At 37.9% G+C, this 13,632-nt stretch overlaps 1 protein-coding gene across 2 annotated transcripts in view; it reads left to right on the top strand.

The window, feature by feature from the left end:
- CCN6 (cellular communication network factor 6) overlaps positions 1-13,256 on the top strand; it is a 16,143-nt gene extending 2,887 nt beyond the window's left edge. Inside the window, exons 2-6 of one of the 2 annotated variants that reach the window (XM_019646336.1) lie at positions 4,043-4,337; positions 8,151-8,393; positions 10,257-10,320; positions 11,551-11,744; positions 12,827-13,256. In XM_019646336.1, the coding sequence (XP_019501881.1) occupies positions 4,043-4,337; positions 8,151-8,393; positions 10,257-10,320; positions 11,551-11,557 (609 nt within the window). In that variant the 3' untranslated portion in view covers positions 11,558-11,744; positions 12,827-13,256. The remainder of the gene's footprint in view (positions 1-4,042; positions 4,338-8,150; positions 8,394-10,256; positions 10,321-11,550; positions 11,745-12,826) is intronic. The other variant, XM_019646335.1, reaches the window with a different exon arrangement.
- The last annotated feature ends 376 nt before the right edge of the window (positions 13,257-13,632 follow it).

The following is a 13,632-nucleotide window of genomic DNA, read 5'->3' as shown; positions in this document are numbered from 1 at the left end:
TGGCAACCCACTGCAGCAGGGGACTGCAGCCTACGCCGTTGCCGGCAACCCATGGCAGTCCAGCTTCAGGTCGAGCTGTTGTTCAGCATCTTAGCTGTAGAGGGCAGTGTCACTGGCCCTCATAGGTGGGATCCGAACCGGGGCCCTCTGGCATCCCAAACCAGTTCTTAACCAACGCACCACTCTGCCAGCCCTCAATTATTTTATTTTTTTAATTTTTTTTAGCACTGAATAATAGTCCATTGTCTGGATGTACTGCAGTTTATTTATCCCACTGAAGAACATCTTGGTTTCCTTCTTTTAATGAGAAGTCAGATCTCGTTCTTATTGTTATTCTCTGTATATAACACTTTCCTTTCCTCAGGCTACCTTCAAGATTTTCTCTTTTTCCTTGGTTTTCAACGGTGTTACCATGTGATCTCAAAGATTATTTAGAAATGTTTCAAGACTGGAAAGATGAACAGGGGTCCCAGGTGGACTGTTTTGGAAGTGGGCATTTCGTTAGTGGAAGCAGTAGGACACATGGAGTAGCAAATCGACCTGCTCTTAGTAAACTTCAAGGCATAGGAGGAGAGTGCGTTGAGGCTAAGGCGAGAGAGGAAGGCAGGAGCCAGCACAGGTGGGACTTTAGGCATCGTGCTCAGAAGTTTGAACTGGATACTGTAGACAGTAGGTAACCACTGATGGGCTGTATGGGGAGGAGTAGTAAAATCAGATTATGTGTTTTAAAGAGCTCTCTCCAGCAGCAGCGTGATAGATGTGTTTGAGAAGTCATTCTTGAGAGAGGAAGACCAGTTAGGAACTGACTGCAATGGTGCTTATCGGCAGTGGAAACGGGGCAAGCGTGACTGGTTAGGGGGAGGTGAGCACAATAAGCAGGACTAGTCATTAAATGACAATGGGAGGGGAGCAGGAGGAAAGTGACCTGGATGACTTCTAGATTCCTGACTTCAAACTTGGGAGACGCTGTCTGGGGTGACGGAGGGGACAGTGAGGTTTGGACATGAGTTTTTTTCTGCAGGACATGCTCGTGGATAGATGTCCAGTAGACAGCCAGCTGTATGGGTCTAGAGCTCAGTGGAGAAGTCATGGATGGAAATTTAGATTTGAATCTTGTATAGGGTGGAAATTGAAGGCAAGGGGCTGAATAAGATTGCTAAGAGACAATGTGCAGAGTGAGAAAAGCAATACATTAAAGTCATGAAATTCCAATAAGCGTAAATCAAAGTCAAATTTAGGGTAACAGGAGCCTGCAAAGGAGATTGAGGACATATATCAAGAGGCAAAGGTAGAACTGGGAGGGCCTGGTGTCATAAAAGCAAAGAGCAGGGGAAAAGGAAATAACAAAAGTGGAGAAGAGAGTAGAAATAATGAGTGCCTAGTTCTCAGCTTTGCACAGTTTCAGCAGTGGTTCCCAGGGACTCCTTGCCAGGTTCAGTGGCCTCTCAGCTAGGCTCCTGTTCATGAAGTCTCTATGTTTTCCTGTTACTCCATCTCTCTAAGGCATTTGACTCTTCCCCAATCCTCTTCTCTTGGATGAGGACATAACCATCTTGGAGGGGACCATTATTGTGCTTATCCCATGCAGATAATAACTACTCCGCACGGTTGTTGTGAAGGTTAAATCGTATGAACATATGAAGTACTTCCACATAGGCAGTGCCATGTTCTTTCATTCAATAAACAGGTTTTCCAGAAGACAAGACAGACATTAGGTAAAGAGCTCGCCTCAAGAAACTCGTATTCCTGGTGTGTGACTCAGAAAATAAACAAGTAAAATGTATAGGTAATAAAGTAGGTGGTAAGATGGTCTATGGGGAAAGGGCTGGGGTAGGGTACTGTTTTATAAAAGATGATCAAGAAGGGCCTCACTGATAAATTTGAACACAGACTTAAAGAAAGGGAAAAAGTGAGCCATGAAGATACCTGGGGAAAGGGCATACTTGGAATATTTAAAGACCAAGGAGGCCACTGTGGGTGGAGTAAGCAAGCAAGGGGGTGAGTGGCAGTGGGCAAAACAAGATAGGGTAGGGGCCAGATGCCGCAAGACCTTCAGGGGAAGTTTGGATTTTACATTGAAATGGGGAACCACCCCTTATGAGCAAGGAGTGACATGAATTGAGGTATGATTGATATGTAAAAAGATGTACATATTGAATGTATACAATTTGATGATTTCGGGGGGTAAATATATACCCGTAAACCATCACCACCATCAAGGCCATACACATACCTCTCAAAGTCTCCTCCTGCCCCTTTTATTATTATTTTTTTTGTGTGTGTGTGATGAGAACATTTAAGACAAGATCTACTCTCTTAGAAACTTCAAGCACACAATACAGTATTGTTAGCTATAGCCACTACGCTGTTTAGTAAGTCTCCAGAGCTTATTTATCTTGCATAACTGAAAATTGTAGCCTTTGACCATCACCTCCCCATTTCGCCCCCCACACCCAGGTGCTGGCAACCACCATTCTACTCTTTGCTTGAGTCTATTTAAGATTCCACATATAAGTGAGATTATACAGTGTTTGTCTTTCAGTGCGTGGTTTATTTCACTTAGATAATGTCCTCCAGGTCAATCCATGATGTTGCAAATGGCAGGATTTCCTTTTTTTTAAAGGCTGAATAATATTGCATCGTATGTGTATGCCACATTTTCTTTATCTGTTCACCCATGGATGGATATTTAGGTTGTTTACATATTTTGGCTACTGTGAATAATGCTGCAATAAACATGAGAGCACAGGTATCTCTTTGAGATCCTGATTTCTTTTCCTTTGGATAAATACCTAAAGTGGAATTGCTGGATCATATGGTAGTTCTTGTTTGGGTTTTTTTGGAGGAACCTCCATATTGTTTTCCATAATGGCTGTACCAATTTACATCCCTACCAGCAGTGTACCAGGGTTCTCTTTGCTCTAAATCCTTACCAACACAGCTTTTGTTTTTTAGTAATACTCATCCTAAAAGGTACATTGTGGTTTTGATTTGCATTTCCCTGATGATTAGTGATGTTGAGCACCATTTCATATACCTGTTGGTCATTTGTATGTCTTCTTTGTAGAAATGTCTATTCAGGTCCTTTGCCTGAATAATAAATAAAAAATAACTTTATTATTATTATTTTTGCCATTGAGTTGTATGAGTTCCTGATATATTTTTAGTATTAACCCCTTATTAGATATATAGTTTGCAAATATTTTCTCCCATTGTGTAGGTTGCCCTTTCATTTTGTTGATTATTTTCTTTGCTGTGTAGGCACTTTTTAGTTTAATGTAACCCCACTTATTTATTTATTTTTTAAAGAACCATTCTGCTGGATGGAGAATATAGAGGACAAGGGGGGAAGCAATGAAAACCTTTAGGAGACTATTGTAATCATCTAAATGAAAAATAATGGTGGGTGGATCACTATGGTAGTAGTGGAGTTATTAAAACACAATCAGAGTACCCATTTTGAAGGTTCAACCAACAGGATTTACTGATGGGATTGGATGTAAAATGAGAGAGAAGAGTCAAGAATGACCTGACTCCAGAGTATTTTGGAAAAACGAAATTGGCATTTGCTCAAATAGGGATGATTATGGAAAAGTAGATTGGAGTGAGAAATTGGGAGTTTGTTTTTGGTCATGTTAAGTTTGCTATGCCTATTAAATATCTAAGTGGAGATCTGTTAAAGTAGGCAGTTTGAGTTTCAGTTCAGAAGAGAGACCTGGGTGGGGGATGTGAGATATAGTCAGGGAAGCTATTTTAGAGGTCTTAACCACAGGGTCTCTCCAATGTTTAGAAATGAAGAAGATGAGAAGAAATCAGCAAAGGAGACCAAGAAGGAGCAATCAGTGAGAAAGGAGGAGTGAGAAAGAGTGCTGTGTTGGGAACTGAGTGAAGAAAAGTTTAAGTGTCAAATACTGATACATATTATTATTATAACTCACTATACTGTATTCTACCAAATTTGGGGGAAATCATTTATTTCTATAAAACCTCTGAAATTAGTTTGAGGAATCCTTTCTAACATCACCTTTATTATCAAATGAAGTTCTGCTGCGGGGCTCAGGGCACTGGGCCGTTACACACAACACCTGAAGGAAGGCCTGGAGAAGTATCAGAAGCGCATCATCGGAAGCAGTTTTGCCACTGGCCCTGTAAATGCTCTCAGAAACCCAGGTGCCCTCCTGGAGTGAGCCTGGTGAGGGATGGATGTGGATGCTGCAAAATCTGTGCCAAGCAACCAGGGGACATCTGCAATGAAGCTGATCTCTGCGACCCACACAAAGGGCTGTATTGTGACTACTCAGCAGACAGGCCGAGGTACGAGACCGGAGTGTGTGCATGTAAGTGTCTTCTTCTGGACCTGCTGGAAAAGGCTGAGTCTAGACAGGATTATTTTCTGCAACTGTTAATTTGGAATAACCAGTTTAGTTTGGCTAAATACGAGGTGAGTTTAGTTTTCATGCACCAATAGGACTGGCTTTGTCATTTCAGACCATGTGAAATTAGCAGATGTCTACACGTTTGCAAACATGTTATTTTTGTTTCTTTGAAGTGATCTTGCAGTTCTTCTCAGGTAATTAAAAATAGGAAAAAAATATGTAAACAGTCTGACTTCTCAAAGTTTTAGCCACAAAGTGACAGCTGTTGTTAGTGCTATCAAAATCAATTTGAATTCAGCCTTTTTATAGCTAAAAAATAATCTTGCTTAAAATGTAAAGATGTGTATCTAGTAATCAGACATGCTGCTTTAATCTCAGCTTTCCCAACTAACCATCAAGTAACTGTACTTTTTACTAAGGCAGCTTTGTGAAAAAGAAGGTAGGGGAACCCCAAATCACAACCTGACCCTTAGCTTTGTGGGTCTTAGCTCTGGAGTCTGATTGAAACCATCTAAGCCTATAAAACCTTGACAATAATTCAGAATGCCAACCTACTTAAGATTAAAAAATTAAATTTCTAAGGGAAGAGCAATACTCTTTATTAGCTGGGTAGTTGAGCCCCTCTGTAGAAAAGCCCAAGTGGGAAGGCCAAGTCCTCCCAGAAGTTTGGTTGTGAGCATGGAATGAGAGCACATCCTTGGAGTCAGGCTGTGTGGGTAGAGCCATTCAAGTTTGATAGCCTGATGTCCCTGTCAGCACTATATTATACTGGTTAAGAATGTAGGCTCTGGGTTCCAATGCTGGGCTCTATAGCTGAGTGACCTTGATCATGGTGTTTAACCTCTCTGTGCCTCAGTTACAGCATATATACTTCCTATATTATAGAGTTGCTAGTAGGATCAAATGAAAATGACACAAAACCCAAAATACCCAGCACAGTATGTGGCACACAGTAGACTCTCAAAAACGTTATCTTTCATGGAAACTCAACAGGGAAAACACATGACCTCTCAGATTCTGGCTTTCAGGAGACCCGTCTCTCCCAAACAGTGCTGGGCAAGTTATCTCATTAACCTAACAAACATTTAGTGACCAGCAGCTGGGGACACAACAGGGGGACGAAAAGATACAGGCCCTGCCTTCAGAGCCAAAGTTTATTGTGTCAGACAGACTTTTCCACAAGTAATTTCACATACTGTGATGAGTATTTTAACAGAACGTAGCCAGGAGGGTGGGGCTGGGGATGATCTGTAACTGGGGTCACAAACTACTGTGTTTCCCCGAAAATAAGCCCTAGTGTGCTCGTAATATCAGCCCTACCCCAAATATAAGCCCCAGTTAAGATCGCCAGCCAGACATGACTGTTTGAATACATGTAAATTTTTGTACATGAATAAATGAATAAATGTAGATTGTTGGAGCAAAAATTAATATAAGACCCGATCTTATTTTCGGGGAAACAAGGTATGACTCAGGTCAAATCATGGCCTGCAGCCTGATTTTATAAATAATGTTTTATTGGAATGCAGCCACTCCAATACAGTTACGTGTAGTTTCTGTCTGCTTCGCAATTGCAGAATGTAGTCATGGAGACTGAGACTGAATGGTCAGTCAAGGCTAAGATATTTACTATTTAGCCCTTTACAAAAAATTTGATCAATGATACAGATAAATGGTTTTTCAACATTTTGGGCGAGGACTTAAGTCTTAGAAATTAGAAGGACCCAAAGGATGTACTCTCATTTCATGCTCACAACCAAACTTCTGGGAGGACTTGGCCTTCCCAGTTGGGCTTTTCTACAGAGAGACTAAACTGCCCAGCTAATAACGAGTACTTATCTTCCTTTAGAAAAAAGGACGCACAGTGCTTTTTTTTATGTGAGTTATCTCTATAGGTATTTAGTGGGCTAGACATTTAAAAATATTTGTTAGTTCATTCAAAAATAACAATCCCATTGCAAATTAATAGGAATAATATATTATCTATGAAAAAAATCATTTTCCAAAACAAAGAAAAATTTAGTGAGAAGCGTGGGATTGTTTTACATTTTTGCAAATCTAATGTCTAACTTAACAGGAGGTAGCTACGTTCTCACATCTGCTTCTGCTTCCGGTCTGTTGCTATACGTTGTTTTGGTTGAAATATATGAAGAGAATCCAGCCTCACACAGATATATTGTTGGAAAAGGAAGGGATATTTTCACAGACTTTTCAGATAATTGTGAATATTCTTTTCTGATGTTATATTAAAACTTGAGGCATGGTAGTTTCTTAAGAATTAGCTGCATCATGGAATCTAAAACCATATCAATGAACTACATCAATGTCAAATTCTGTGACATTAAAATACATTGGTCTATTCAAGACCCACTGGAATGGGCCTTTTACTCATGCATAACTTTGTAGTGCTATGCATTGATTACTTGGAAAATATCGATTTGGAAACATGGGTTATGTAGTTCCAAATGTTGATACGTTTAATTATACAATTTTTAGAAAATCACATTAATTAATACCAATCTCTTCAGGAAAGTCTATATATTGGGTAGCTATGAAGACCCCAGAGGTGGACACAAGTTTTTCATAATTCTAATTTTTGCTCTAAAGTTTGAATTCTGTCATGGGCAATAAATACTGTCAGTTGTTATCTTTGAAGTGACAAGCTCATTTTGTTGATTTTCAATAAATTGTCTGCCAAATACCCAAGTCTGAACAACCATGGTTTATCTATCAGTCATTTCTTCAGGTGAAATTCCCACTAAAAAACTAGTTAATTTGGCCCACAGCTCAGACAATTGCATAGGTGCTTTTCCTCATGATAACTATTGTACTTTGATACAACACCTACAGAGATGCTCTATGTATGCTTCCTATTTTGTCACAAAGAGTATTAAAAAGACATGTATTTGGTGGTTGAGATTTAATAAAATTAGTAATTTTTACTCTGTCATCAAGGACATTCTTAAGTAAAACTAGTTTTCTTTCACCTTTTTTCTTTTTTCTTTTTTTTTTTTAGAAAATACATCTATGTACAAGCGCATGGCAAGGAAAAATACAGTGATTAACCTGTTACAATTTGATTCATACTAATGTGACAACAGCAGTTTTAGCCACCATTACTTTTGTACCATCAGTACAAATATCAACACAGTGAAAGAAGTCAGTCACAGCTTAGTACTCTGAAAAAGAGTTTTGACCTTGAAGATTCTCTGAAAGGTCCCTGCACTGTCAAAGGGGTTGGTGGGCCAGACTTTGAGAACTGGTAATCCAGGTCAAGAATTCCCCTCAGAGAAAGTGAAAGTTTTCTCCAATTCTCTTTTTAAAAAATCAGTTACCATGCAGTACTGCAGTTAAAAAAATTATAACTTTTTCAGCCATTCATATATCCTAACTTCCTAAGAATATATCCTAGCTTATTGTTGGACATCTGGGGATACCTCAGTCTCACCAACCACCAACCCATCTCTCAGACTTACAATCATTATCTCAATGCTGTATTCATAGTGGTTGTTTTTTTTTTTTTTAATTTTACTCCACACAGGCCCTATACTTGGGTCTTAATTCTGGAAGTGTCCATTTGGGGCTGAGAGCCAACAATATAACGAAAATGTCTCATTTTCACCTTTTACAGATGTTTTGTGAAGGAGGTTCCAGGTGGGGCCTAAGAATTGAGAACTTTATACAGGAGATAGCTATTTCCTCTACGGTTTATAATTGGAGGTCTAGACTCTCAGTGATGGCTTCTTTGGTGATTTTGCTCTTTTCTCTTTTCAGACCTTGTTGCTGTGGGATGTGAGTTCAACAGGGTACATTATCATAATGGCCAAGTGTTTCAGCCCAATCCCCTGTTTCGCTGCCTCTGTGTGAGTGGGGCCATTGGCTGCACACCTGTGTTCATACCAAAGCTGGCTGACAGTCACTGCTCTAGGGCTGAAGGTGGAAAGAAGTCTGACCAATCAAACTGTGGCCTGGGACCATTACAACAGCAGCTCTCAGCAACCTACAAAACAATGCCAGGTGCTCCTAAGTAGAATGACTTTTCATGTATGACTTTTTGTGGCTTTACTTCATGCTCCTTTTATGTACCTAGGTACTCAGTGAGTAGCTACGGATTGGTGGTCAGTATGAGATTGAGTTTGAGCGTGCTTACTCAGTCTCTGCTACTCAGTCTCAGGCAGGTATAGTCGAAGTATCTGAAAAGGAAACTTTATGACGTTTTAGATTTTTTCAGGGAAATATTTTAGTTTTTAAAACCTCTCTACTAGGCCAGGAAAACTCTCCTAAAATCTTTCTACCTCTGCTTATTCTCACGCAACCTCTTCTCGGGAAAATTGACCACATGTTGTTCATAGGTACCCTAGAAACTCTTTTGTGTTGTTATATTATGGGCGAGAAGTGTGAACCATCCAGTGCCAGAAACTTTCAAAGGCAACTTTGTTATATGATAAAAACAGAAACGGAAGGCCATTGATTAAAAACATTTGAGGACATGTTTTGAATTTATAAATTTTTTCAAAAAATACAAAACTTCTGATATAAAATTTCGCTTTAATTACCTCCCTCCCTCTCTCTCTCTCAACACACACGCACACACACAGGCATTTTAAGTAGGTTACCCAGGAATGTGTGTAGTTGGGAACATGCAATGAGATTCTTTATTTCTCTTCTTGAGCACTTGGCCATGTAGTGTCAGTATATTCATAAACCTTGTATTCTGGTCTGCTCTAAGTTAGTATCTTATTTCAGTGCCAGGGTATTTTGGGGACAGGAGTTTCAAAAATGTCAGCAAATGATGCACAGATGAGGGAGTCAAAAGGGGCAAAACTGATACCTGGTTATTATTTACATCTGTGTTTTCATCCAGAAATCAGGAAAGCTTTTTTTCATGAAATTTAGAGCTTAGTGAATAAAAGGTGCCATGGAAATACGGGATATTTATATATACTAAAAACTCCTAAGTTCACTTTTATTATGTGGGTATTTAATAAAAGCAACTGTACTCAGAGAAATGAGTTTTAGATATTTAAAAACTAACTCTGTGAAAGGAACCTCCTCAGGGATTCCAAGGATGCCAGTTAATTTGAAAACAATTTAACAGGTGGCAGTGAATTTGCGTTTAATGTACATAGTTATTCAGCTAACGGCATGGCACTACTAATGGTAAAACTTCTGAAATTATAAACCAAACTGTTCTTTTTTCAAAACATACAGGAACAGTTGGTTTTCTGCATTGGATCTGACTCATAACCTCATAAGTTCTCATAACCCATGTGTGAACCTCCCTGGTGAGAGACACTACTTAGAGAAGCAGTTTGCCGCAAGTAAAGTTTGGATCAAGTTCAAGTTGGCCTCATTTGTGGAGTCAGAGCAGATTCAGTCGATGTACTAGGAACCTGCTTGGAGGTGTCAGATGCTCATTCATAGTGGTTAGTGCTTTGCTTCAAACAAACGAGAAAATCTCTCCAAGGGTTCTCTGGAAATTGAGAGTTAAGCCTAGGTATGTTTCAAAGGAAGTATATGTTCAGTCTAATGTCTCTCCCCTTTTGCTCAACTGTGAAACTGTATTTCTGAGTCCAAACAGGAATTTGGCTTTCAAAATGAAGAACAATTACAAGTACATACTTAGTTAATTTCAGATGGTTTATGGTTGGAATCTAGCTTTTGCTTGGTCAGTATGAAGCATGCAATTACGTAATGCGCCCATGCTTTTCTCACTGCTCACCAACCACTAAACTTTTATTTAAAAAAAACACAAAAAACTCTTGTAGTTTTCTTGCTTTTTAATGAATGTTAAGCAAATTCCTGAACTGCAGCTCTTGGCTTAACTTTAAATGGGGTTACTGGTAATATGATCATCTAACCTACCTTTATTTATTGCAGATGCGTGCCAGGCTTTTAACCTGCTTCCTGCATTGAGGTCTTTAAATTGTTGCCTACCTTCCAGGTATCTTCATGTTTCTGCTTCCTCTCCCTTAGTTCTATGTGCAATTGCAAGGTCTTACTGTAATAACGCTGAAAATAGTATTAAAGTGTCATTTTATTCAAAGAAAGCACTACTTCAAAGTGACTGGTATTTCCTATCAAGAAGGCATTTTGGGGGTCTTTTGAGTTTTAAATTGACATTTTGAAGTAATTAGCCAGAATTTTGAAATGTTCAACTGTAAACTCACATCACAACCTTATTCCCAAAGCATCCATTTTAGGATGTATATTAAACTAAAGGAAGTGCTTTGAGACAATAAACCAATATGTAGTTTGCTTAAAATGAACCAAGAGCCTGATTCATTCATGAGCAGAAGCAGCAGCCCCCAGTGGATTTATGAGATGGAAGAATTATTATACCTCTTTGTATTTTCTTTATATTCTTATTATTCCGTCCCTTCTCCTCCGTTGTTTCACCTAAGCAGCAGGCAGTAGAGGGGGCTCCATCCAGCCACCACTCACTCACCCATCCATTCTTTCGCTATGTCTTTCTATAAGTGATTTAAAATGGCTAGCTGCTGGAGGGAATACCATGGGCCCCATACCACAAGGAATGTAATAAGCTGAATGAATACAATAGATTACACATTGCCATGATTTAGTATATGATTATTTAGATTAGTTCAGTGTAGAGAATTTTCTAAGACTAGGTTAAAACAGTTGAAGGAAAAAAACTGGTCTCCTTGATAGTCTAATTCTCAAATATAACTTTTGTATTTTAGATTTTTAACATATCACGAAATTTAACATTAAGACCACATCATCCCGATTGATATCTTAAATTCCTTAGCACTACTAATGTCTATTTCAATATCTGTTGGAAATAATATCAAGCATGAGGCGAGAACAAGAGAAAAGGCAGATATCCCTCAGAACATAAAGCTTAAGTTTAGTACTCAGAGGATGGACTAAGCAGAAAGAAGCAAATGGGTACATCTACTCAGTTTTTCAAAGATTTTTATTCCTCCTAAGAAATTGGACTCATACACATTATTGAAAGGTAATTTGGAGAGTGGGAAAAAGAGAGAGAATGCTGAGTTAGACCATGAGTTTATTTTATTCTGAGTTACAGTAAAAAAAACCCCTGAAAACTTCAGATTTATTAACTATTAGCATAAAAATGATAAAAAATTATCTATCTACATGAGTACATATATATGTATACATATGTCCTTTTCCCCTTTTATTTTAGCTTATAGGAATCTTCCACTTATTTGGAAAAGAAAATGTCTTGTGCAAGCAACAAAGTGGACCCCGTGCTCCAGGACATGCGGGATAGGAATATCTAATAGGGTAACAAATGAAAATAGCAACTGTCAAATGAGAAAAGAGAAAAGACTGTGTTATATTCAGCCTTGTGACAGTAATCTATCAAAGACAGTAAAGGTAAAATTTAATTAGATTTAACTTCATTATAATTCAATATCATGAGACTCCTGAAAAATATGTGTGTGTGTGTGTATGTGTGTTTTGGAGGGATGGACGGTGGTTCTTATAAAATCACCTCATTAGAACTCTTAAAATCAAACTCTCTCAGAGGAAAGCAGGCATTACTCTATATTTTGTGGGGAAAATTTTACCAAGCAGAGAGGTAATGTTAACCTGTTGATTCTAGATACTCTATCAGCTTACTAGTGTGGGTCTTGATCAGCCTGGGTTTTTTATGGTACCCCAGCATGTATATTGTTTTTTATGAATGGGTCCTTTTCAGATTCTAACTTTTTTCTATATTAATTTTATGCAGTAGAATCAAAGCAATGGGATAACAGGTTTTGGTTTTAGTGTATTTATGAGGACATTATGGATATCAGAGAAGTTTTGATCTTAGTTCTGTATCAACTTGGGGAACCACATCATTTCTAAAATGCTCTGTGCTTAGATAGTAAACTTGCCAAAGGACGATGATAAAAAAACTCTAAGATTGTTTGGAGTAACTAGAGTTGGTCCTATTTCTAGAACTACACAAGATGACTGATTCAAGAGTAATTTTTAGAAATGCTACAAAACCCTTTTCATCCCCATTATTCCTTATCATATGAGAAGTTAATACCTTAAAGGGATTAAGATATTTATGTATCTATCCATCCACTCAAAACTGTCTTGAGTTGTAAAGGGAAATTTGCTAATTCATAGGTAAAAAAACATTTAATAAGACATGGCCCTTGATATTAAAAACAAAGAAATTTTCATTTATTGTGGAACTAAGTAAAGGGTAGATAGCAAAAATTATTGGAGAGCGGGCTTTATAACTTGATGAAGCAAGAACAGGAAGGGTAGACAGGCCTCTGGTGAGAGAGGGTTTCAAAGGTAGAAAAGAGTGCTGGAAGTTACTAAAGTTGCTACTATTCATGTCCTACCATTAATTTATATCCGTGTGTTTGTGCTATAAAACATATTTAGTATCACTTTTCTAAATTATTGTAATCAAATTTAAAGAGTCCTTTTTTAATGTTATGTACCTTTTTTAGATCCCCAAAGGAAAAACGTGCCAACCTACTTTCCAACTCATCAAAGCTGAAAAATTCATCTTTTCTGGATGTTCAAGCACTCAGAGTTATAAACCCACTTTCTGTGGAATTTGCTTGGATAAGAGATGCTGTGTTCCTAATAAGTCTAAAATGATTACCATTCAATTTGATTGCCCAAATGAAGGGTCATTTAAATGGAAAATGCTGTGGATCACATCTTGTGTATGTCAGAGAAACTGCAGAGATCCAGGAGATATATTTTCTGAGCTCAAGATTCTATAAAACCGAGCACCTGGAGGGAAAAGTTAAGGTTAGTCAATCATGTCATTACATTAAAAAGTTAGAATGGTTTTAAAAGGGTGGCAAATCTACCTTACTGGTTTAAAACAGTAAGAATGCCTAGCTCTTCTCAGATGACTGTATTTAAGGCATTAGGAGCTCTTAAAAAGGTTCTACTACAAATGTATATAAAATTTGAAAACCTTAAAATTGAACTCTTTAAAATTAATAATTATATAATACACAGATACTTTGTTCTACCTTTTTCATATATAATAGAAAACTGCACAATTTACAAGAAAATATTTTATTCTATAGAATCTGGAATACTTTGTTGAAGATATGTAAAAAGCATATTAAAATTTTAAAACTTTATTTGTACTTCGACAATCTGGTCTGCGTTTCATTCAGATGATAATTATAGGGGGAGCAAGAATTCTAGATTAATTCTTAAATAGGAATAGGTTAAACTGTAAATATATTTATAGTTTCCATTGCCCTGTCTTCAATATCAGTTTATTAAGGTT

The sequence above is a fragment of the Hipposideros armiger genome, unplaced genomic scaffold, assembly GCF_001890085.2.
Source record: "Hipposideros armiger isolate ML-2016 unplaced genomic scaffold, ASM189008v1 scaffold_101, whole genome shotgun sequence".
NCBI classification, from domain to species: domain Eukaryota; kingdom Metazoa; phylum Chordata; class Mammalia; order Chiroptera; family Hipposideridae; genus Hipposideros; species Hipposideros armiger.
This window is presented reverse-complemented; position numbering and strand designations above follow the sequence as displayed.